The 25,202-nt window shown below is 47.9% G+C and overlaps 1 protein-coding gene across 1 annotated transcript in view; it reads left to right on the top strand.

Moving 5' to 3' along the window:
- The first annotated feature begins 391 nt into the window (after positions 1-391).
- The window catches only part of LOC137518105 (sorcin-like), a 39,755-nt gene continuing 14,944 nt past the window's right edge, over positions 392-25,202 (top strand). Inside the window, exons 1-3 of the mRNA XM_068235437.1 lie at positions 392-510; positions 19,354-19,806; positions 21,029-21,098. Of these exons, the coding sequence (XP_068091538.1) occupies positions 475-510; positions 19,354-19,806; positions 21,029-21,098 (559 nt within the window). The 5' untranslated portion in view covers positions 392-474. The remainder of the gene's footprint in view (positions 511-19,353; positions 19,807-21,028; positions 21,099-25,202) is intronic.

Here is a 25,202-nt window from a genome sequence, read left to right on the forward strand (position 1 = left end):
TTGGGAGCTATATCACTGTAAACTCAGGCTCAGACCTCCAAACATTTCAGTTCAGCAAATACAAATGAGCCAATAATAATAATAACTATATATATATAAAGTTATCATTGGTAGTACACCCCTCTTTTAATACATATTACAACAGTGCAGTGGAGGGGGACAGGTCACAACACTTTCAGCACACCCTGCTACGCAGCACTCCCCCCGCCCCGCCCCAGCTGCGGCCCTACCTCTAGCTTGAGCTTCAACTCAAAGGAGGGCGGGGCCCGAGTGAAAGGGCGTGGTCATGTATTGCTGGATATCAGCGAAGGGAGGGCGTGTTTCCAGAGGAAGGGCATGGTCCTGTATTGCTGGGTATCAGCGCAGGAAGGGCGTGTTCCGCGAGGAAGGGCGTGGCCCGGCATTGCTGGACGTTAGAGTGAAGTTTCTGGTTGTACACTCAGTCTGCTGCAGAGAGCATTACAAGGAGGAAGGATGGCTTACCAGGGACCCCCCGGAGGACAGCCTGGGGTGAGTTAGTGAGGGGTATCCCTTGTCATAGCAGCACTGGCCTGGGGAACAGTAATAACTATTGTGCAGTCTGGATTCTGCAGTGGGTGGATCAGGAACTCAATCAAACTATTTCAGGAATGTTTGGTCACTTTCAATCCATTTAATATCTTTTTGCCTTTGTTGATGTTGATAGATTAAATTGCAGTCAACTAGAATTGCAGTACTACTAGACTAATTATAAAGTTACTAAAAATTACTAATTATAAAGTCTGCAACTGGCTGGGAATTTTTGATTGGCATTGGTTGTTAGCAGAATCTGGCAATTAAAGGGCTCTGACACATTTCTCCCAGAGTGTTTTCAATAATCAAGTCACCAGGGAGGAGCAATGACTTTATGTGTATTTTTTTTTGGGGGGGGGGGGGGGGGGTGATTTTCCTGAACCAGAATAAGCAGGCCTTCTGAATATGATTAGCCCTGTGCAGTGTTCTGGATTCTCCCTGGCTGATTCTGGTAATTGCAGAGGCAGTGGGTTGAAGAGGTGGGGGGGGGGGGGGAAAGGAAGTGACTAGATTTCAGATCTTGTGTACAAGTCTCTAAAGCCTAATAAACACCATGCAACTTTCTGGCAGATTGACGGGTTAAATCGATAATTTCTGACATTTCCGATCTGCTCCAGATCAATAATGGGATCAATTTTTTTTAAAGATCATCACTACACAAAATTGATCCTGATATTGATTGGGAGCAGATCTGACATGCTGGAAACTAACAATTTAACCCGTTGATCTGATTTGAAGTTGCATAGTGTGTACTAGTTTTGACTATCTTAAGGTGGCCACTAACGGTCCAATTTCTAGCGAAAAATCGTTCGAGCGATCAGAAATTCTGATCGGACGAAAAATCGTTCACTACACCATCAACTAACCAATCATTGCTTCCGATCTATCACGACCACGAAGAAAATCCAAATTTTGGTTCGACGAAAATTCATTCGGGCGACATTTTTTTCACTCGTTCATAATCGATTGTGTCCACCAATGGAGATTATTTACAACCAATCCGATCAGAATTTCTGATCGTTCGCACGATTTTTCGCTAGAAATTGGACCGTTAGTGGCCAGCTTTAGAGAGAGAGAGAGAGAGAGTGAGTGTTTGTGTTGTTTATTTGTTTTCTGTGTTGCAAGTGCACCAAAAATGCAGCCTGCCAGGCGATGTGATGATCGGACTACAAGACCTGACATAAATGGGAATGGTGATATGGGCTTTTGGTAAGCGGGCATTTCTTTATAGTTCCCAAACTGCATGCATTGCAGGCATCTGGTCATATTGGGAACAGAGCCTAATGCTGGGCATACACTGCTCGATTCTCCCGCTCGATCGATTCTCTAATCTTCAGCTCGTTTTTCTTATGTTTTTTCCATTGTGTTCAGTGCGGAATAGAGCGGCGAAACAATCAGGCGGGAGATCTGACGTGTCGGCAATTATCTATCGAGCCATATAAATGGCTCAAGAACGAACCGTGTATTCCCAGCCTAATAATGCTAAGCAGACTTGCAATAACCATCAGATGAAGTGATTATTCCTGATAACTGTTTAGGAGTGATATACCTAGCTGTACAAACGCCCTGCCCGGATATCTGGCATGCAGCCTGTTCTGTGAGATTGGGAGGGAGTACAGTAGTGGTTGGAGACTGGACCACGTGCGGGGGCAGTCTCTGCAGGGAGACCACATGGGGGGGGGGGAGCAATCTCTGGTGGGAGAGCACATTCCTGGGGAGGGGGAAAAGCAATCTCTGCAGGGAGACCACATGGGGGGGGGGGAGCAATCTCTGGTGGGAGAGCACATTCCTGGGGAGGGGGAAAAGCAATCTCTGCAGGGAGACCACATGGGGGGGGGGGGGGGGGGGGCATCCTCTTCAGGGAGACCACATGTGGGTGGTGGGAGAGCACATGCCTGGGGAGGGGGGGGGGGGGAAAGCAATCTCTGCAGGGAGACCACATGTGTGTGTGTGTGTGTGTGTGTGTGTGTGTGTGTGTGTGGGGGGGGGGGGGGGGGGGGGGTAGCAATCTCTGGTGGGAGAGCACATGCAGGGGGGGAGCAACCTCTGCAGGGAGACCACATGGGGGGGGGTAGCAATCTCTGGTGGGAGAGCACATGCAGGGGGGGAGCAACCTCTGCAGGGAGACCACATGGGGGGGGGGGGGAGCAATCTCTGGTGGGAGAGCACATGCCTGGGGAGGGGGGGGGGGAAAGCAATCTCTGGTGGGAGACCACATGCAGGGGGGGAGCAACCTCTTCAGGGAGACCACATGTGGGGGGGGGGGAGCAATCTCTGCAGGGAGACCACATGGGGGGGGGGGGTGACTATAATGTGGGCTCATTTGATTTGTCGATTTTCGAGCTGCATAAGACTAAGTGGCATGCAATTTGTATGCAGTTAGGATCTGGACCAGGCAAGATCAACAGAAAGTGCTTTTGTTTGGTCTAATTCCAATTTGCACGAAATTTGAATATAAGCCGTTATTTGCATCTTTTCCTATTGCACTGAGGTGACACAGCGGGGAAATGTCAGTTTATGAATCTCAGCAGGAGACACACCCCGGCCATAAACGTAGCAGGGAAAATTGGTCACTCGTGAGCACAACGCAAGCCTTTCACACAGTTTACATATATTTATTTATTTTTAAACCAAACTGATTTCTTTCTTTCCTTTTTTTCATAACTTGCATTTAAAAGTCGACAAAGCAACAACTTTGAGGAAGCTGGACAAAATTAAATTAAATCTGAAGCCAGATAAAAAAACAAAAACATATACTTACCTTAGGAGAGGGAAGGCTCTGGATTCTTTTCGCGGTCCCTGCATTCCAGCGCTAAATGCATGGCTCAAATTTCCTACCGCGGGAGGCTTCTGAAGTCTTTTGGAGCCAGAATGCTCCTGAAGACCGGTAGCTCCGACTGCACATGCGCAGAAGACCCGACTGAGCCTGTTACTGGGGCTGATCGCGGCTGAACGGCAGACCGTGGGAGGACGCCAAGGGACTTAGGGGGCTGGAGGAAACCCTGGCTAAATATCAATTTTTGCTATTTTTAGATCTCTGGTACACTTTAAAGGACAACTGAAGTGAGAGGGATATGATGGCTGCCATATTAATTTCGTATTAAACAATACCAGTTGCCTGGCAGCCCCGCTGGTCTATATGGCTGCAGTAGTGTCTGAATCACACCAGAAACAAGCATGCAGCTAATCTTGTCAGCTCTGACAATGTCAAACATCTGATCTGCTGCATGCTTGTTCAGGGTCTATGGCTAAAAGTATTCAAGACAAGACAAATAACATTTATATCACGCTTTTCTCCTGGCGGACTCAAAGCGCCAGAGCTGCAGCCACAAGGACGCGCTCTATAGGCAGTGGCAGTGTTAGGGAGACTTGCCTAAGGTCTCCTACTGAATAGATCTGGCTTACTGAACAGGCAGAGCCGAGATTCGAGCCCAGGTCTCCTGTGTCGGAGGCAGAGCCCTTAAACATTACACCATCCAGCCACTATAAACGCTCATACACACATCAGACTATAGTCTTTGGAAAATGTTAGATCACAGACCAATCTTACCACCCTTCATGTAGTATGAGAGCCATACTCTACACAGTCTTTTCTATGGAGCTGAACTCCCCATCAGATAGAAATCTTAGCAAGATGCTGCACACAAAGATGCTGAACACATTCAAAAGATCAGTATCTGCAAAAGATCTGTTCCTGCCAAAAATCCATTCCTGCAAATTGCAATGATAGTCTATGAGATCTGCAGATCATCATACACACATGATTTAACTGACATTCATCTGCAGATCAAGCAATCATCCGCAGATCTGAAAATCCATCCTGGTGGATCTGATCTGCAGATGAATGTCAGTTAAATCATGTGTGTATGATGATCTGCAGATCTCATAGACTATCATTGCAATTTGCAGGAACGGATCTTTGGCAGGAACAGATCTTTTGCAGATACTGATCTTTTGTGTCTGTACAGCATCTGTGTGTGCAGCATCTTGCAAAGATTTTTTTTCTGATGTGGAGTTCAGCTCCATAGAAAAGACTGTGAAGGTATGGTTCTGATACTACATGAAGGGTAGCATGGTGGCGTAGTGGTTAGCGCTCTCGCCTTTGCAGCGCTGGGTCCCCGGTTCGAATCCCAGCCAGGGCACCATCTGCAAGGAGTTTGTATGTTCTCCCCGTGTCTGCGTGGGTTTCCTCCGGGTACTCTGGTTTCCTCTCACATTCCAAAAACATACAGATAAGTTAATTGGCTCATCCCTAAATTGGCCCTAGACTACAGTACTTACACTACATAATACAAACATAGACATATGATAATAGTAGGGATTAGATTGTGAGCTCCTTCGAGGGACAGTTAGTGACAAGACAATATATATATATATACTGTACAGCGCTGCGTAATATGTTGGCGCTATATAAATACATAATAATAAAGGGTGGTAAGATTGGTCTGTGATCTTTCATTTTCCAAAGACTATGGTCTGATGTGTGTATGAGCCTTAGAGGCAGAGGATCAGCAGGACAGCCAGGCAACTGGTATTGCTTAAAATGAAATAAATATGGCAGCCTCAATATCCCTCTTGTTACAGTTGTCCTTTTAAAGTGTACCTGAGATGTACCAGCAGGGAGTGCGCCACTGAACAGGGGGTGGTGCTATTAATATGGCTCACTCTGCCGAATATATGATTGGCAACAACATAAGTATAAAACTGGCCTTAAAGTGTACCTGACATCTTGCAAAAAATAATTGCCTACCTCGGTAGAGTAATGCCTCTGGATAGTCCAGACTCAGATGGCCCTTTTCCACTAGCAATCGCAAGCGTTTGCGCTAAACGCTAGCCATTGTGATTCAGCAAAGTTCCAAATTTTCCCGGCGATTGCGATCGTGATTTTGCTATGCGATGCACTGCATAGCAAAATCGCGGCAAAAATCGCTCCACAGCGCGATCGCGCTTAATTAAAAAAACAAGTCGCGGTAGTGGAAATTACCTACCGCGATTCCTATGTTTGGCAAACCGTAGCGATTTAAAAATCCACTAGCGGTTTGCGATTCAGCATCGCAATCGCCGCTAGTGAAAAAGGCCCAGAGGGTGCCCCAATTTTCTCACGCACCTCTATTCCAGCGTTGGGTTCCTCTAAACCATATGTCAAACTCCAGCTTGTGGGCCAAATCTGGCCCTCAGAGCCATTAAATTTGCCCCCCCCCGAGGGGTTTTCCACTTTACATTATGTTTGGCCCACTCTAGACCATCAGGGAGGCTATACAGGAGGTACAGCTCTAGATCACCATGGAAGTCATATGGGGGATGGAAGGGGGAAAGCACTAAACACTAGGGAACTGTATGGGGGGGGGGGGGGGGGGGAGGAGGGCTACAAAACACAGTGGAACTGTATAGGGGTTAGAGCCAGTAGACACCAGGAAACTTTATAACGGAGGAAGGTGGCCAGTACTAGACATTGCAGTTGGCACGTGACTTGGTCCCAGTGTTCAATTTTGTCACACTTTCTATTTAACTACTTGAAGACCGCCCCACGCCAATGGGGCGTGGCCGCGGCGGCAGCCCCAGGACCGCCTAACGCCAATTGGGGTCAAGTCCTGAGGCTGGGATTTGCAGGGGATCGTGCGCAGGCTGCGCGCGCATCTCCTGCTCGGGGGGCGGAGCTCCACCCCGACTTCGGTCTCTGAGCGGCGATTGCTGCTCCGGAGACTGTTAGACGGCGTGATCGCTGTCTATTTACATAGTGCAGCGCTGCGATCAGCAGCAGTGCTGTACTGGGGACAGCCGTGTGACACGGCTGTACCCCTGGGAAACAAGAGAGCGATCGGCTCTCATAGGCATGAATGGGAGCGCACCACAAATACACAGATATTCAGGCAACCTTGTGTTGCGATTCTATGGTGAATTGCAATGCATGAATGGAAACATCAGACAGTGTCTATGCCCTTCTGATGTCCTTGCAGATCACTGCATGTTTCCGAAAACGTGGCCATAAGCGTGCATGTGGAAACGAAGTCTTAAAGTACCCCTGAACTGGGGCCCAAAAAAATTACTGAAGCCCATTGTCCAGGTACTACTTATTGTCCTCGGGCACAGGCACCGCGAGCACAGAGAAAGGAATCGCTTGTGCGCAGGTTCAAACTCGTGCAAGCTTCAGATTAGCGATGCAGTGCTCGTTTAAACTTCCTGGTGGTGCAGGAACTACGGGAGGGGAGGGGGGTGTCGACTAGCAGTGGCAGCTTGAAATTGGTCTAATCAAATTAGTGAGGAATAGTGTGGCCAAGAAGATACTACTAATTTGGGTTAGATGCAGGATTATGCAAATGTATGCAGCTGGAAAATACACCAGCCGAATTTTACCTCGGTGGGATTCGATTGGTCTATTTTCAAGAAGCAAGAATTTGCGTAATCCTGCAACATGCAATTATCGGCATCTCATCGACCATCCGTAATTAGGAAATGTTTTTATTTGTCTCCTTTCCATTCTGCATATATTTTGCGTGCAAGCTGGCATTATCAATTCTCTGGTTTCAGCTCATAGCTAGTGGGACCTCCAGGCGCGTACGAGAGATAATGGCGCGGGAGACTTGGGTGCAGGACACAGCCGGTGTATGGCTGATCCTGCTTCTGCACAAGTCCGGGCCATGTTAATTACTATTCCCCCTCCAGGCCGCCATGGATAGTGGGGGAATGAAATAATTCAGCTGATAGATATTGCTGGAAGCCGAATTATTGTTTTAAAAACAACTTCAGCTTCGTCTTCTGACGGCGCTGAAGTTACTCCCTGTGCCTGCTATAGCCGTAGTTCCTATTACGGCCTATGGTGGCGCCGGCTGCGCCCAAGTCTCCTGCGCTAGATTTAGAGTGTTTGCCTCCAGGCAGCCTAGAAGGAACTTAAAGAGACTCTGAAACGAGAATAAATCTCGCTTCAGAGCTCATAGTTAGCAGGGGCATGTGTGCCCCTGCTAAAACGCCGCTATCGCGCGGCTAAACGGGGGTCCCTTACCTTCAAAATCCCCTCCGTGCAGCGGGGGAGCGCTTCCGCATTGGGGCAGGGCTAACCGCCGCAGCCCTGCCCCACGCGCGTCTGTCAGCGCGTATCTCCGCCTCTCCCCCGCCCCTCTGTCTTCCTTCACTGAGAGGGGCGGGGGAGAGGCGGCGATGCGCCTATGATAGATGCGCTGTGAGGCAGGGCTGCAGCCGTTAGCCCTGCCTCCAGCAGCAGCAAAATCTACGACCAATTTGGTCGTTGATTTTGCGGGGGGGAGGGGGGGGGGGAGGTTTGGGGGTGAAGGGACCCCCGTTTAGCCACGGGATAGCGGCGTTTTAGCAGGGGCACACGTGCCCCTTCTAACTATGAGCTCTGAAGTGAGAATTAACTGTTTACAGGCAGTGAAATGCCTCTCAAACTCTCACAACTGCTCACTGCTGCCTGGTAACTGCTCACTGCTGCCTGGTAACTGCTCACTGCTGCCTGGTAACTGCTCACTGCTGCCTGGTAACTGCTCACTGCTGCCTGGTAACTGCTCACTGCTGCCTGGTAACTGCTCACTGCTGCCTGGTAACTGCTTGCTGAGCACACAGCTCAACAGTTCGTGGAAAAGAGGCCTTACAGTTGCATGCTCGTTCCAGGGGTGTGATTTTAAATAACCTAAGGCCAAAAAGCTCAGCATGGCAGCCAGACAACTTTCCTTGTGTATAAGAGAACGAAGATAGCAGCCTCCATATTCCTCACTTCAGGTTCACTTTAAGGCCTCTTTCACGTGGGAAATATAAGGGAAGACGCCGAGAGCCCAGTATAGTGTAGTATGTACTGTAAATTGGGTATGGAAACATGGGTTACCGTCCAGGTAACCACTATGAAGGCAGGTGAGGAGATTAGACCTGTCCCTACTCAGGATTAAGAAGTCGCTCTCTGTAGATCGGGAAAAAAGAATTCCCCTTCACCAGGGGTGGAAACAACTGCAAAAGTAGTACAGAGGCGCCAACAGGGTAAAAACAATATTTCTTTAAAATGGATAAAATGAAGTAGGTAGCTGTGGACTTACCACTCCAAAACAGACACAAAAATTGCTGTTTTAAGCAAAAATCAGTTTATTTACATACTCCGAACAAGGTGCAACGCGTTTCGCGGGTATATCCCACTTCCTCAGGCAATAAATAGGAGCATATCACCAATGCGGTCCGGTACATAGCCTGGCGCCTCTGTTTTTTGGAGGGGTAAGTCCACCGCTACCTACTTCATTTTATCCGTTTTAAAGAAATATTGTTTTTACCCTGTTGCCGCCTCTGTACTACTTTTGCAGGTCTTTCACGTGGGAGGCTGAAGGTGGTGTATTCACTGCCTGTCTGCTTCTTCCATGCACGCACCTGGCAGGGGACACTGAGTGCGGCCGTGCTCAGACATATGTACCAGTAGAGAGAAAAGTAGGATCTGAACCACACCGCACCACTCTATCATCTCAAAAATCACATCTTTATTATAGATCAAAAATGACAAATGTCTACAGAAAACTATAAAAACAATTAACAACCAAATAAGTGGGTGGACCACTGTTGTCTTTTATATATCAGTAGCATAAATAGAAACACTGGAGTAACCCTCCGTTGAACAATCAGGTAGGTAGCTCTAACCACTAATTGTATGAGTTCAGGTGCAAAGAAGAATTGCAAAAAATGTAATTTAATCCTTACAAGTATTTGCATATGCCCATATATTGCACAATAATAAAGCAGCAACTCCTCATATAGTCTCATATAGTCACAATGCATATGTCAACATGTGAGGTAGTGAAAAACAGACACCAAAATTCACAAGAAAGAAACCCAGATAAGCAACTAACATAGTAAAAAATAATGCATAAAGTGTGCAAGTAAAGAGCCCATAATCGGGCACAAGCCATGAGTGAGGAGAAAAAACCTCGCTGTGGAAAAAGTGTGCAAGGGATGCAAAAAGTGAATAGGAGATAACAGAGCCCGAGAAGCTGGGCATGAACTGAGTGAAGGGCTGCCGAGAGCTGTGCTGAGGAGCAGTGGAGCAGAGCGATGTGGGAGATGGAGGGAGGTGGAGCTTACCGACCAGAGTCACGGAGGGGAGCGGGCCACCAAACGTGCTCAGACATATATCAGTTTTTTGCCACCAGGTACCGCCACCGCATGTCACCAGTAATGTTTAGCCCCCCCTTGGCGTTGTTGTTCGTTTTTGGATTTTAGGGTCTAAAAGCGGTTGAAGTTATTTTGCAGGCTTTTAGATCCTAAAACCTGGAAAAAATCATGCTGCTAGGGAGATCTGCACAGCGCCAGCAATCGCTCACCTCCCTGGGACCCAACACTGCAGTTTTCCCTCCGTCCTCCGGGTGGCGCTGTAACCCTACAGTGAGATTGCCAGCTGTTGTCATGACGACAGACGGCGATCTCACCAGAGTGAAGCCTCGGAGGAGAGGAAGAAGAATGGCAGCCAACGTTGGGATCCCCCAGGAGGTGGGTTAAAACGCTTGCTGCGTGCTATACTCTACAGTAACCTCCCGGCGGCTACCACGACTTCAACTCAGGGATACCGCTCCTAGCATGTTTTTTTTTTTTTTTCCCCCCCTCCGAGCTGAACTCGTGATTACCGCTAAGGAGTTTAACCTCCTGAGCGATAATCCCGAGCTGAGCTCGGGGTATATCGCGCAGGAGGATTTCTCAGGCCCTGGTGGGCCGATTTGCATAATTTTTTTTTTTTGTTACACGCAGCTAGCACTTTGCTAGCTGCGTGTAACTTCCGCTCGCCGCCGATCCGCCACTACCCGCCTTGCCGCGCAGCCCCCCCCCTCCCCGACCCCTTGCGCAGCCTGGCCAATCAGTGCCAGGCAGCGCTGAGGGGTGGATCGGGACTCCCTCTGACGTCATGACATCGGTGACGTCATCCCGCCCCGTCGCCATGGAAGCCCAGTAGGAAATCCCGTTCTGAACGCGATACCCTGCTTACTCTGATCGCCGAAGGGGGGGGGGGGATGCCGCTGCGCTGCGGCTATCATGTAGCGAGCCCTGGGCTCGCTACATGATTTAAAAAATAAAAAAATAGTGCTGCGCCACCTCCTAGGCGATATAATTGTATTGCCCAGAGGGTTAAAGGACTTCTGAGGCGACAACTGTTTACTCACCTGGGGCTTCTTCCAGCCCATAGCAGCAGTTTCAGTCCCTCGCCAGAGCCCCGGTCCTCCTCTGGGTCTCGCTGGCCACCCGTAATGATCGGCGACCGGCCAGCGGGTTGGCTCTTCTGCACCTTTAGTAGTTGTGCGCAGGTGCAGTACGCGCCAGATGACATGGGCGCATGGGCACGATAATTACGGGTGGCCAGCGGGACACCGAGGAGGACCGGGGCTGCAGCGATAGACTGATATGGCTGCTCGGGGCTGGAAGAAGCCCCAGGTGAGGAAACCTAGATTGTTGTCGTCGCCTCGGAAGTCCTTTAAGGCCACATTCAGCAAGGCCGAATTTATAATTAGCGTGCCCCTAGGCCATGTATGTTGTGGTTCCTCTTCCATGTACAGCAGCGCCCATCCTCCATAAGTAAGTAATGTACAGCAGCGTCCCTCCCATTCCATGTGCAGCCCCTCCTCCATATGTAACATCTGTACAGCAGCTCCTCCCATGTGCAGCCCCTCCTCCATGAGTAACATTCATGAACTATAGCCCCTCCCATTCCATTGGCCGCCCCTCCTCCATGTGTATCATCCCTGTACTACAGTCCCTCTCTTTCATGAACAGCTCCCCTGAGCAACAGTTTCCCTATTTTTAGCTTCCTCTTTCAGGCTCAGGTGCCCCCTTGGGCTGCAGCCGCCCAAGGCCCGGGCCTTTGCGGCCTTTTCCAGAAATCCGGCCTTGACAATCGGTGCGGTGTAATGACGGCTTACCGCAGTGCAATGCACCACCTATACGATATTCACAGTGCGGTGGGTGCATTTTCAATATGATGAGCTGCATGCAGTGCGTTACCGCTAAGCACACTTGTGAACAGTAACAACGAAGCCTACTTTTTATTGACTGTATGCTTTACTTTATATGACACAACACGAGCGCAATGTGCAGCGCCTCTTTCCCGATCCACTGCTCTTGTCACAGGGGACGCAGCACAATGGCCGCTGCTCCCGTCACAGGGGACGCAGCGCAATGGCCGCTGCTCCCGACACAGGGGACGCAGCGCAATGGCCGCTGCTCCCGACACAGGGGACGCAGCGCAATGGCCGCTGCTCCTGTCACAGGGGACGCAGCGCAATGGCCGCTGCTCCTGTCACAGGGGACGCAGCGCAATGGCCGCTGCTCCTGTCACAGGGAACGCAGCACAATGGCCGCTGCTCCTGTCACAGGGGACGCAGCACAATGGCCGCTGCTCCTGTCACAGGGGACGCAGCGCAATGGCCGCTGCTCCTGTCACAGGGGACGCAGCGCAATGGCCGCTGCTCCTGTCACAGGGGACGCAGCGCAAAGGCCGCTGCTCCTGTCACAGGGGACGCAGCGCAATGGCCGCTGCAAATTGCCCTAAAAGCGCTTGTGCGATGATTCCCTATGAGAATGTTCAGTGTAAGCGTTTCGATTTTATTGAAATCAGAAACGCTACATGTACCCTTTTCTGAGCATTTTGCCTCAATGGAAGGTATAGGGAAATCGCAAAGTGCTTGGAAAAGCACTTTGTATAGCGATTTCCTGTTCCGAGCGCTTTCATGAATAAATGCATTATATTAATTTCTGGGTCAAAGAGTTCACTTCCTGTCTGACGTTAGGAAGTGGGGGGGAAAAAAAACATCGCTGAGCAAAAGCGCTTATAAAAGTGCTTATCAAAGATGTATAAATCGCTCAGTGCTTGCGATAGCGCTGGTGATCAAGGCCTCTTTTCCATGGGCAGTGAAATGCCTCTCAAACGCTCACAACTGCTGCCTGGCAACTGCTCGCTGAGCACACAGTTCAACTGAGGCCTTACCATGCAGCAGCGAGCAGTTACCATTGTTTTCAACTGCTTCTGGAAAAGACCCTTCAACATGGCCTAAGGCCCTGTCTTTGTTTTTTTTTTTTGTTTGTTTTTTATTTTTTTTTTTAAATATTAAATGGATTTTACAAGATCCATGCAGACCTGCCTAGCGCGGTGCTGGCAGTCCTGGATGACTCTGGCTTTATTGGCGGAGTTCCTGCGGTTGCTGCTCAGTCCAGCATTGTCTGTGCTGTTATGACTACATGGAGAGATGTCTACAAAACAATGTCAGTTATGTATGAAAGGCTATGTCTTGTATCCTAGCTGGTGAAATGATGGGCTGCTCTCTATGCTCCGTTGTCTTTACATAGGAGTGGAATGGGGGCTCACTCCTGTCAGAGGAATGCTGCTATTTGCCTTTCTAAATGTCATGTAATATTACAAAATCTAACAAAGCTGAGTCATGTGAGGGGGAAGGGGTGGAAATCATGTGACTCCATAAATGTCACTTGGTGTGACAGCTAAAATGAATAATTTTCTCCAACACTGACTCAGGGCCTGTTTCCACGCGCAGTTGATAGGCAGTGAAAAGACTGTCAAACTCTCACAACTGCTCGTTGCTGCTGCCTGGTAACTGCTTGCTACTGCCTGGCAACTGCTTGGTAACAGGTCACTGAGCGGGCAGTTCAGCTGCCTGTGGAAAAGGGCCCTAAGGGCTCTTTTTTTCATGGACAGTTCAACTGTGTGCTCAGCGAACAGTTGCCAGGCAGCAGCGAGCAGTTGCCAGGCAGCAGCAGGCCATTGAGTTTGAGAGACATTTTATTGCCTATCAACTGCCCGTGGAAAAGTGGCCTTAGGCCAGGACAGATTTAAATCAAATGGACAGGTCCTGGGCAAAAATAAACGCAGGGGCCTTTTACATTTTGATTCTGTACTGGCAGTAAATGGGACCTCTATAGTCCCTGACTTGTGGGAACCAGAAGGATGTGGCAGCACGGTGGCATAGTGGTTAGCGCGATTTGCTGAAACGCAAACTCGTTGCATGCAGCGTTTTCTGAGCGATTCTGGAGCGATTAGCGATTCAATAAAAGTATTTGAATTGAACTAGAAATCGCAAAACGCTAATCGCTGGAAAAACGATCTCTATACAGTGAAATCGCTAGGAAAAACGCTCAGCGTTTTGCGTTAGCGTTTAGCGGTTTCTAGTGTGAATGGGCCCTTAGGGTGCATACCTACTTCTAATAATCTTGATTGGCCAGTTGTACCACTTACAGTATTCCGAATCTGTTGGCCCTCACACTACAAGGAGATAGTAAACTCTGCCAATCAAAATCGAAAGTGTGCACCAGGCCTTGCGTCCCAGTTTTATTTGCTGGACCATTGCAGCTGACTAAAAGCGTCCAGCACTGCCAGTAGTCAGGTGTGGCAGCAAGTTATTCTTACAGAACAGTCCCAGTTATCCAGTACTCAGTCGTAAAGCCCTTCTTGGGCTGCTTGTGGGCTCTGCTGTGCTTAGACTGGGTTCTATGCAACCCCCAAGGTTAAAGTGTACCTGAGATGTAAAGCTATAAAAGTTTTATACGTACCTGGGGCTTCCTACAGCCCTCTCAGCACCGATCGCTCCCACACTGCCGTCTTACTCCACCTCCTTTCACCCGGTAGAAGCCCCATTAGCTTGGCCAGTCGGCACAGTTCATCCGCGCACCCCCATCTCTCTCCCATGGCTGGGAGCGTTCTGCATCTGTGCAGTGTGCCCCGATTGGCCAAGCTAACGGTGCTTCTACCGGGCGAATGAGGAAGACTGCGTGGGAGCGATCAGTACGGAGAGAGCTGGAGGAAGCCCCAGGTATGTATAAAACTTTTTATAGCTTTACATCTCAGGAACACTTTAACCTTGGGGATTCCATAGCTACGGGTAGTGCAGTGTGCACCTGGCTTAAAGAACCTGGGGAGCTCCACCTGGCTGTCATTGGCTCACCCCCTTTTATTCTGTAAGCAGAGTTGCACGCAGAAGCACCAGCCTTGCATTCTCTCATCTCGCCCCGCCAGGGTACTTTTTCATGCCACCCGGCTGGAAAAAATTCTAGGGAGAACACTGTAGTGTAGTGTGTTGCTCTGTGTGAATTTATATACCTAGCGCAACGCTCCGTGTGACCAGGCTAGTGCATACAACACATAGGCTATCATTCATAAAGCATTTCCGCATGCGGAAATGCTTAAAACAGCTGACTTTACCGAACACTTAGCAACTGCTGCATTCATAAAGGCTCTTTCCGCATGAAAAGCTGACACTACCGAGCAGAGCGATAAATCACCGCCGTGTGCGGTGATTATCGTAGAAAATGTAACATAATGATTCATTCATAAAGATTACCGCAAGCGGTGCGAGGTCGGGAAATGCCGCTCCCTCTGATGTGGCGCTAACCATGTTAAGTGAATGTAGACACACAGACCTCCCAGGCAGCTGCAGTAGAGCTGAACACGGAGAAATGCTTCCTGTGCTTCCGCAAGCCTACCGCCTGCCTACCGACAGCCTAGTTCGGGGAATCTCCACACTGCTATCGCAACTGGATACATTTTTATGAATGAGCAGCCAGAAGTCTAAAACACCGACAGCGGTGTTTTCCCGCACAGATTCTCTTTACCGACAACAGGTTTATGAATGATAGCCATAAAGGTGGAAAAATACACTATGGGCCACCTAGGCACCATTTTAAAAGACAACTGAAACGAGAGGGATATGGAGGCTGCTCTATTTATTTTCTTTTAAGCAATACCAGTTGCCTGGTTATCCTGCTGATCCTCTGTCGCTAATACTTTTAGCCATAGACCCTGAACAAGCATGCAGCAGATCAGGCGTTTGACGTTACTGTCACACCTTACAAGATTAGCTGCATGCTTTCATCCACGCCCTACCCCTCCACCAGCTGCAGCAATCCCCTCTAGGCCATGGCTTATGTGCTCTTTTCAGAAATCTAGCTCTGCATGCCATTGCTGCCATCTGTTGACAAATTAGAAAAGTAACGGTCTTATTAGGGTCCTTTTTCTACTAGCAATCGCAATAACCAATCACAAACGCCTACAATTGCGATTTTTTTTTTTTTTTTTTTTTTTATTTTTTATTTTTTTATTTTTTTTATTTATTTATTTATTTTTTCTTCTTCCCCCACCGCGGGAGAGTCGTAGTGCGTGTGTACGCACCTTTAGCCTCACTCAGGCCTGGTGCACACCGATTGGTTTTTGAAGCAAACCGCTTCCGCCTGTGAAAAACGCTTGGCTAATGTATTTCAATGGAATGGTGCACACCGGCGGTTTGAGGTTTTTAGCAAACCGCAAACGTGGGTCCTGCAGCACTTTTGCGGTTTGCAGAAGCGTTTCTGCCTCAATGTAAAGTATAGGAAAAGCTCAAACCGCTCTGGAAAAAGCTAGATCAGAGCGTTTTCCAGGCGTTTTTGTTACAGAAGCTGCTCAGTAACAACTTTTACTGTAACAATATTTGTAATCTGCTACATAAAAACTCTCCCAAAAACGCTAGGCATGTTTAGAAAACCTCTCTAAACATGGAAATCTGCTCCAAAAACCTCTACTGTTTTGAGGCTCTGCTAGCGGTTTTGGTGTGCACTGGGCCTCACTCAGGGCTGGTGCACACCAAAACCCGCTAGCAGATCCTCAAAATGCTAGCAGATTTTTAAACGCTTTTTTTTATTTTTATGAGGCGTTTTGCGGATTGCTGCTGCGGTTTTCAGTATAGTAGATTTCATATATTGTTACAGTAAAGCTGTTACTGAACAGCTTCTGTAACAAAAACGCCTGCAAAACCGCTCTGAAGTGCCGTTTTTCAGAGCGGTTTGCGTTTTTCCTATACTTAACATTGAGGCAGAAACGCATCTGAAATCCAAAAAATGCCTCACCCAGGCATTTTTCGTTTCTGCAAAACGCCTGCCGCTCTGGTGTGCACCACCCCATTGAGATACATTGACCAAGCAGATCCGCAGCCGCAAGCGGATCTGAAAACGCCCAAAAAGCCGCTCGGTGTGCACCAGCCCTCACAGTGGGAACTGTGACAGAAAGTTGGCAGCCTTCAGCAGGGAGACAGACCATGATAAAAACCCTGACTGTTTCTTTCTGGCCACACCCTGTGATAGTGAAAACTAGAAAATGAAGGTTTGGATGGAAATCTGTTGAGCTGAGCTTTTAGCCAGAGGTTAGAAGAAGCAGTTACTGATTGCATGAAACCTGAACCTCAAAATTCCTCCTGGTGGGTAATTTTGCTGCTTTAAAACTAAACAAGAGCAGACTTGCTATACCGGACCGGGGAGTAAAGCTGTTCATAGGGAAATTAGGTTGTATTTCAGTAATGGCCTATTAGTAACATTCCATACCCTCCCTGTGCAGTCTATACAGCTAGAACACACCCTCATCAAGGATTACATGCCCTGTAGGTAAGAGCAACCTTTCCGAGCACAATATATGGGGGAGGGAAACACGGTGGCTACATACCATACAATTATTTTTTTTAAATTCAATTCAAAAATTACAAACTATATTTTTCTAGTTAACTTTTTGAAAAACCTGAAATATATATTTTTATGTAGAAAGAGGGACAAAGTCCTGAAAGAGGGACAAATGCAGGGGAAAGAGGGACAGGACTCCCAAAAAGGGACTGTCCCTCCGAAAGAGGGACAGTTGGGAGCTATGTCAATGTACTACACGTGTGTTCAATGTATCCCCAATAATGGAAAAAAATTTGATCAAACTTTAAAAAAAACTGCTTGAATCTATACCAGTGATGGCTAACCTTGGCACTCCAACTGTGGTGGAACTACAAGTCCCATGAGGGATTGCAATACTCTGACAGATCTAAGCATAGCTCGGGGAGGCAGAGGCATGATGGGATTTGTAGTTTTGTCACAGCTGGAGTGCCAAGGTTAGCCATCACTGATCTATACATTCAGAATTTGACAATCTATCCTACACCGTTCAATTTGCATAAAAATTGATCAGAAATATCTGCCTCTCCCGAAGAAGAGGTGAGTATACACCATGGAAAAACAGAGGCAATGGGAGCCCAATAGTGCAATATGTCACCGATAATTAAAGGACTATATTGAAAACCATTAGGACCCATTCACACTTGCTAAACACAACGCTAGAAATTTTTCTAGCGTTTTTGCTATGGCGACTTTTTTTTTTTTGCGTTGAAAGCAAAAAAAAATCGCCATTCACATTTGCCTTTTTCTTTTTTTCGGATCGCATTTAGCGCTTCTATAGTACTGAAACGCGATCGCCGAGAAATCGCCTGAAAATGGTGCAGGCTACACATTTTGCGTTTGGCAATTTGCGTTAATCGCCGGCGATTAATGCGAATCACCCAAGTGAGAACGGGCCCATAGGGTATTGTTGCACTAGCGCTTGAGCGGTTTGCCCGAATCGCCGGCAACATGCTCTAGTGTGAATGGGCCCTCATACTCCCAAAGGTGGGTTGCATTGTGGACCAACCACATGAAGCAGCTGGAGAGCACAATCCCGCCTCCACTCGGGCAATCCGGGAGTAGCTGGGTGAGAGTTGGTCGCACTCTTCGGGTGGGAGAAGCCTCCGGATCCCATCAAGGCTTCCCCCGTCCTTCTGTGTCCCACGGCGGTCTCGCTGTGACCCTCCGAACAGCGGGATGTAAATATTTACCTTCCCGGCTCTGGAGCAGTATCGGCTCTCCGCTCGGAGATGGGCGGAAATAGCCGATTGCTGTCTGCCACTCTACTGCACAGGCGCAAGTCTCCTACACCTGCATAGTAGAGTGGACCAGACAGAGATCAGCTATTTCTGCCTATCTCCGTGCTGAGAGCCTCAACAGCGCCCCCGCTGGAGCCAGGGAAGGTAAATATAGCAAGCCTTGTCAGACTTATCGAGCCAGGATTGCGGGACGCTTCGGAGGAGCCAGCGCTGGACTGCCTGCAGCTACAGGGGAGGGGGAAGCCTCATTGGGATCCTGAGGCTTCCCCTCCCAAGGTGAGTACCCCCCAGGGGACTTTTTTTGTTTTTTTTATTACATAGTCTCTTTAGCCCATTAACTGTACAATTTTTCTCACCAAACGCGATCATTCCATGCAATTTTTCATAATTGAATTGTATCAAAAATTCGCTGTTTATGAAGGCAATTGATAAGGAACGATTCTTTGGTCGATTTGCTAAATAGGATATAAAATCGAAAGTTGGGTTTTATCGAATTTGAAGAAAGAATCGTTTAGTAAATGTGAACAGTCGATAATTGCTTTCCGATTAGTTGCAATCTTTCAAATTGCGTTGAAAGATTGCATTGAGTGAAAAATTGTAATGTGCACCTAGGAAAACCAGTACTGCAGATGGCTGAGCCACTGTAGTCCACTGGTGTAACTAAGGAGCTATGGGCCCCGGTGCAAGTTTTACATGGGGCCCCCAAGCACTCTATACATGACAATTGATATGGCGCACCAAAACCTGCCAAGGACAACCACAGTGTCAGAGGAGCAAGAAGGGGATAGAGAACAGTGTGTTAAGGATCACTTCTATTCAAAGCCTCTATAGAAGTGATTACCAGCACAGGACCAATAGAGAGCTAATACTGTGATAGAGGGTGGACCCTTTGGGGCCCCTCTGGCCCAAGGGCCCCGATGCGGTTGCTACCTCTGCACCCCCTATTGCTACGCCACTGCTAGGTTGCATGAAAACTTGCGTGAAGGCCAGAATCAATAGCATTTAATTGATCATCTCAAGTCCAAGTGATTGCTGCTGTCGAGTTGAGCTGAAATCTTTTGTCTATTCTTTCTTGTTCTTCATTCTTAAAAAACTTTTTTTTTGTTTGTTTTTCTTTCCTGTCCAGCATGGTGGACAGTATGGAGGACCCCCTGGTGGACAGTATGGAGGACCCCCTGGTGGACAGTATGGAGGACAGCCCCAAGGAGGACCCCCTGGTGGACAGTATGGGGGACCCCCTGGTGGACAGTATGGTGGACAACCAGGAGGACAGCCCCAAGGAGGACCCCCTGGTGGACAGTATGGGGGACCCCCTGGTGGACAGTATGGTGGACAACCAGGAGGACAGCCCCATGGAGGACCCCCTGGTGGACAGTATGGAGGACCCCCTGGTGGACAACCAGGAGGACAGCCCCATGGAGGACCCCCTGGTGGACAGTATGGAGGACCCCCTGGTGGACAACCAGGAGGACAGCCCCATGGAGGACCCCCTGGTGGGCAGTATGGAGGACCCCCTGGTGGACAGCCACCACCGCAAAACGACCCCCTGTATGGATACTTCCAACAGGTAGCAGGCCAGGTGAGTTAAACCTTTCACTACTCGGGGGATGCTGTCCAGTATTCTGGAAAATATGGTACAGTATTTGGTAAATGCAGGCCCATGTTTATTAGTTTGGATGTATATAATATCAGAATTTTCCATTATTTTTCGGTTTCACACAGGCGTTTTACACAGTGGTCAGTGCTAAGTGCTGTCATTTCAAATGTGCATAGTGTTGTGTTTTTTTTTTTGTTTTTTGTTTTTTTTTCTGAAACTTCATTGAATTTTGTATAACGATAACAACCCTCCTATGGGAGACGGTGGTGAATTAAGCAATTTCAGGCTGGTATATCTTTGGGAGAACAAAACTGGTTCTCTGCAATTCAGGAGCTCCTTTCATTTTGGCTGCTGTCTGGAGTTGCCTTTTTAAACAGATCTTAGCAGCTCATGGTTTCAAATAGCTGAAAGGACTGCCATGTTTGAGAAGTTAACCCCCCCTTGCTCCCTTTTCACTGCCATTATCCAGGTTTGGTGTGGACCTCATAAAGTGTGACTTACCTGTTTGAAGCACAGTGTCGTGTCCACCAGTTGCCCAGTTGCTGAGTGGGTTTTGATCTCAGCAACTGGGCAACTAAGTCTCTAATTAGAAGAGTTCTTATCTGCCTTCAATTTTCTGCTGCTTGCAGATGCAGGAAGCAGAAGAATACTGCCAGTAATTAACCCTTAAAGGGATACTTGAGGCAGGAAAAAAGTTTTACTCACCTGGGGCTTCTACCAGCCTCCTGCAACTATCCTGTGCCCTCGCAGTCTCGATAGGATCCTGCTGTTCCCTGCCGGCAGCTACTTTCATTTTCAGCGACAGGCCTGGCCATGCATCTGCTTCTTCGCGTTCCTATCCACAATAGCAGGATAGAGGACGCTATTGCAGACAGGAACGCGTAGAAGCAGACGCGTGGCCAGGCCTGTCAGGGCTGTCGCCGAAAACGAAAGTCGCTGCCAGTGGGGGACAGGAAGATCTGATCGAGACTGTGAGGGCACAGAATGGCTGCAGGGGGCTGGTGGAAGCCGCAGGTGAGTAAAACTCCATTTTTTTAAATCAAAAAGATGAGGTAAAAATTATTATATATTTTTTTTTTTTTATTGATGAGCCACATTGTTAGCATGCATTTATAACGTGCTGTTGAGCTGCCCTGGGAGTGCTCGGTTCCCTTTACTGGACCCTTCATGTTACCCTGTACTGATGAGCATTCACCTGTTTCAGGACGGAGAGGTGGACGCGGATGAACTTCAGAAATGCCTCACCCAAGCCAGGATGTCTGGATCCTACAAACGTAAGCAGATGTGCCGTGTGAGTTTTTATTGTCCTCAATCCAAATTGACGAGACAAGTGTAGGAAGAGGTTTTCCATCAGCTGGTAATGTAGAAGGGGAGGTTTCATATGCAATACATCACAGCGCATGAATGGCCAGGCTTGTATTCATCTTCTGTTTTTTGCTGATTCAGTGTACGGTGGCATCAGCCTGTTACGAGAGGAACCAGTGGGTGACTTGGGCTTACCCAGGGCATAGAGTCTAAAGGTGGCCATACATTGTCAGATGGTCACCAGATTTGACCATCTGATAGATCCCTTTCTAATCACATCTGATCAGAGAGGGATCTATTACTAGAAAAAATAGTAGCAATAGGGTATTGTACAGGTAGTCCCCGACTTAAACGCCTGACTTACGAACGATCCACTGATATGAACGGCATGGATTCTGTGTTTCCATGGGAACAAGCCAAATCATTTTTTTTTTTCAAATTGGGCTTATAGTTTTTGAGAAATTAGATTTTAAAAAATTCAAAGAAAAAATGGCTTTTAAACTTGTATAAGGAGCAGAGGTGACACAGAGGGGGACACTGGAGGCCCAGGGGGGCACAGAGGAGATACAGGGGACAAAGGTGGCACAGTGTTCCGACTTAGAGACACTGAAGTGAAAAAAAATTATGATATTATGATTTGTATGTGTAGTACAGCTAAGAAATAAAACATGGCCGCAATAGCAGCATAGGGGGCGATATACAGGCTGGGAATGCGAAGAATCACTCGCGTTCCCATGCCTGTCGGCCGGTGACGGGCAAACCGGAAGTGTTCGCCGGCGGGTCCTGGAGCATCAGAGCGGGGCTGCGAGGGCACAGATTGGCTGCTGAGGGAAGCCCCAGATGAGTAAATCTCATTTTTTTATCGTTGACTTAAGTTTCACTTTAAGCTCTACGACTTTCAAAGTCGTGGAGAGGGCTGTTATCTGACTTTTATTATCTCAACTGTTATTGAACTATTTACTGTTTCTCTGCCAGAGGAGAGGTCATTAGTTCACAGACTGCTCTGAAAGAATCATTTTGAATGCTGAGTGTTGTGTAATCTGCACATATTATAGAATGATGCAATGTTAGAAAAAACACTATATACCTTAAAATAAAAATATGAGAATATTTTCTTTGCTGCTAATCTTCTAGTAATTGTTCATAGTACACAACCAATTCATTATATCATATTTTTTTTTCCGCTTCAGTGTCTCTTTAAGAACAGATTCAAGTTAAAAACAAACCTACAGTCCCTATCTTGTTCGTTAACCGGAGACTACCTGTACCATAATTGGGGTAAAAAGACGCCCTGGTTGAAATAAAAGCATCTAAAATAAGCTTAAAAGCGAAAAGATAATATGAGGTGGCTTACCTCAATAACGAAATCTTTTGTTTGTAACAAAAGATATTTATTTAGCAAAGGCAACGCATTTTGCAGGTCTATGCCCACTTCATCAGGCCAATAAAAGTGCCAAATGACTGGATAGATGCAGCATAGGGAGCTTCTCTCTACCTGTACCATGTTAGCCATCAGTAAAAGCAAGCAGTTTTGAATCAGGATGATACCATTTATTGGTCAACTTATAAGAATAAGCGAACATTCGGCTATGCAGCCTTCGTCGGGCTTGAAAACAGGATTGAAGCCTGACGAAGGCTAAACAGCCGAAAGCTTGTTTACTCTTATTCTTTTAAAGAGGCTCTGTAATATAAAAACGTCCCCTGGGGGGTACTTGCCTCGGGTGGGGGAAGCCTCAGAGTCCCAATGAGGCTTTCCCATCCTCTGTAGCTACAGACAATCCAGCGCTGGCTCCCCCGAAGTGTCCCGGAATCCTCCCCCGACAAGCCTGACAAGGGATGATTATTTACCTCTCTAGGATGCAGCGCAGGCGCAGTAGCGGCTCTTCCTTCGGGCTAGGCGGAAATAGCCTAGTGACTAGTCTGATCGTATCCGCTCTACTGCATAGGCGTGAAAGGACTCGCACCTGCGCAGTAGAGCAGATACGATCGGGTTCGGCTATTTCCGCCTTACCAGAAGGAAAAGCCGCCAGTGCGCCTGCGCTGGATCCCGGAGAGGGACATTTTTACATGGGGTAGAGTGTATGGGGGTCCGTCAGTCGTCAGGAAATTGATGCCATGCCAAGATTACCGAGTGAGGTATTTCCAGTATGCTGGATTGATTGTAGTAGCAGTTTATTTTAGCTGAAAATCCATCAAAAATGCCTGTCTGGCAGCCACGTTGCAGCAATAATCTCTGCTAGATTCAATCATCATGATCGAGTCGGACGAGTATTGATGCCGCTAGTCGAGTAATGTATGGGAACCTTGCTAGTTTCCTTGATTTTTCACTAAAGCCCCCCACAAGGTGTGAAAGACCAGTACTCCTAATGAGCACCAGACTACTCTTGTCAAGTATTTCTAGGTTATGGTCCCGCATGTTCTCCCCATCGGAACCTACAGGTGAACGCATGCACCCTTGTAGGCAGGTGGTTGTATGTTTTAGTGACGACTGGGTTCAGGGCAGGCGACTAGCATGTTTGGTGGCTTTTTGCAGCAAAGGTCTAGGCAGGTGGCATTAAAGGTCAGTTTCTACATTAGGGTTGGGGCAGTAGACATCAGTAGTTTCAGTTTACTGTATTAGCAATCTCCTTTATATTCAGACATGAAAAATCTTTCACCTGCATTAAAAGAAAAAACAAGTTTTGCTTTAAACTTCATTTAAGCCTCCTCCACCATATCCGTAGTATTAATCCAGACTTGGGGTGTATACACACATCACATTTTTATTGGCCAATGAGCGCGGAGAAGAAGACAGCGGAGACCAGGGGACTTGCGCCGGCCGGATCAGGTAATGCATTCGTTGGGGGGGGGGGAACCGGCACCTTCACGGGTTGTGAATCGATTTCACTATGAAACCGATCATAATCTGTTTGCAGTAAAGGCAGCCATACGATCCCTCTCTGATCAGATTCGATCAGAGAGGGATCTATCTGTTGGTCGATCTGATTTCAAATTGACCAGTGTATGGCTACCTTTTATAAATGACTTATTTATCATCTAATTAAACATTACCTTTCAGCACATTTTACAAGCAAAATAGTCAAAGTAAGTTAGTTGTTCCTGACAATTTCAATTTTAGTGTTTCTACCTTAAAGAGACTTTGAAGTCTCGAAAAAAACCAGTTTTTACTTAAGTAACTTCATTAGCACTAATGCCCTACCTGAAATGCTGCATCCCCGCGGCTGAAATCGCTATTAAACCCCCCAAATCCCAGGGCAAAAATCCACAACTTTCTTGGTTGTGGCTTATGCTGCCCTGGTGTAACAACTGTGACAGCCGCGGCGAACGGTGCCGCCGCCGTGGCTGTCCTTGTGTCCCTGCCCGTCTCTCCGGCGGTGAGGACGCCGAGGACGGGGCTTTCTGTGGCACATAGGGTCGCTGTCTTGCGCGGGCACACGCACAGACAGGACCTTTATGCCAGGAAGAGAGGCGTCGGCTGACCTGCTGGTCGGCTGACGTCAGAGGAGACCAACGGCGCCCAGGATTGGCTGATGAGAGGGGGGCGTGCCAGTGAGGTCTCCTCTGCTTCATAAGCCTCCGGGCTTCATTATCACATTGTCTGCTGTCGTGAATACTTGCGTGTTAGCGCTCAGACCTTAGGCTAGTTCCCTGGTGTTGATGCCAAGGACTTCACACCCAGACTAGGATATCACTTACTGTTTTTGATCTCCTGTGTATGACTCTTTGCAATTAGTAGAAAAGGTTCCTTGCGCTAGCACACTGAGTGCACAGGTTGCAGATCCCTCTGTAGTCTATTCAGATGAATACACGGCTCAGCTCCTTGGATTGGGAAAATGTGCAGGTCTAAGAAAAAGAGGAGCGCTCCATAGTGTATTACAGTAAAATCTCGCTTTATTGCGCAAAAAAAGTAGTGTACTTACAATGTTTACAAAGAATTACGCTTGTAAACGGGCAGGTGCCTCCACTGTGCCCCTCCGTGCGGATGGATCGTTCGCCTCTGTGGCCAGCAGTTCGCGCTCCGGTGGAAGGGATGCTGGTCTCGCTAGGGGATGGGCGGGGCCTAATCCTGGCGT

Source organism: Hyperolius riggenbachi, chromosome 5 (assembly GCF_040937935.1).
Source record: "Hyperolius riggenbachi isolate aHypRig1 chromosome 5, aHypRig1.pri, whole genome shotgun sequence".
Lineage (NCBI taxonomy): Eukaryota > Metazoa > Chordata > Amphibia > Anura > Hyperoliidae > Hyperolius > Hyperolius riggenbachi.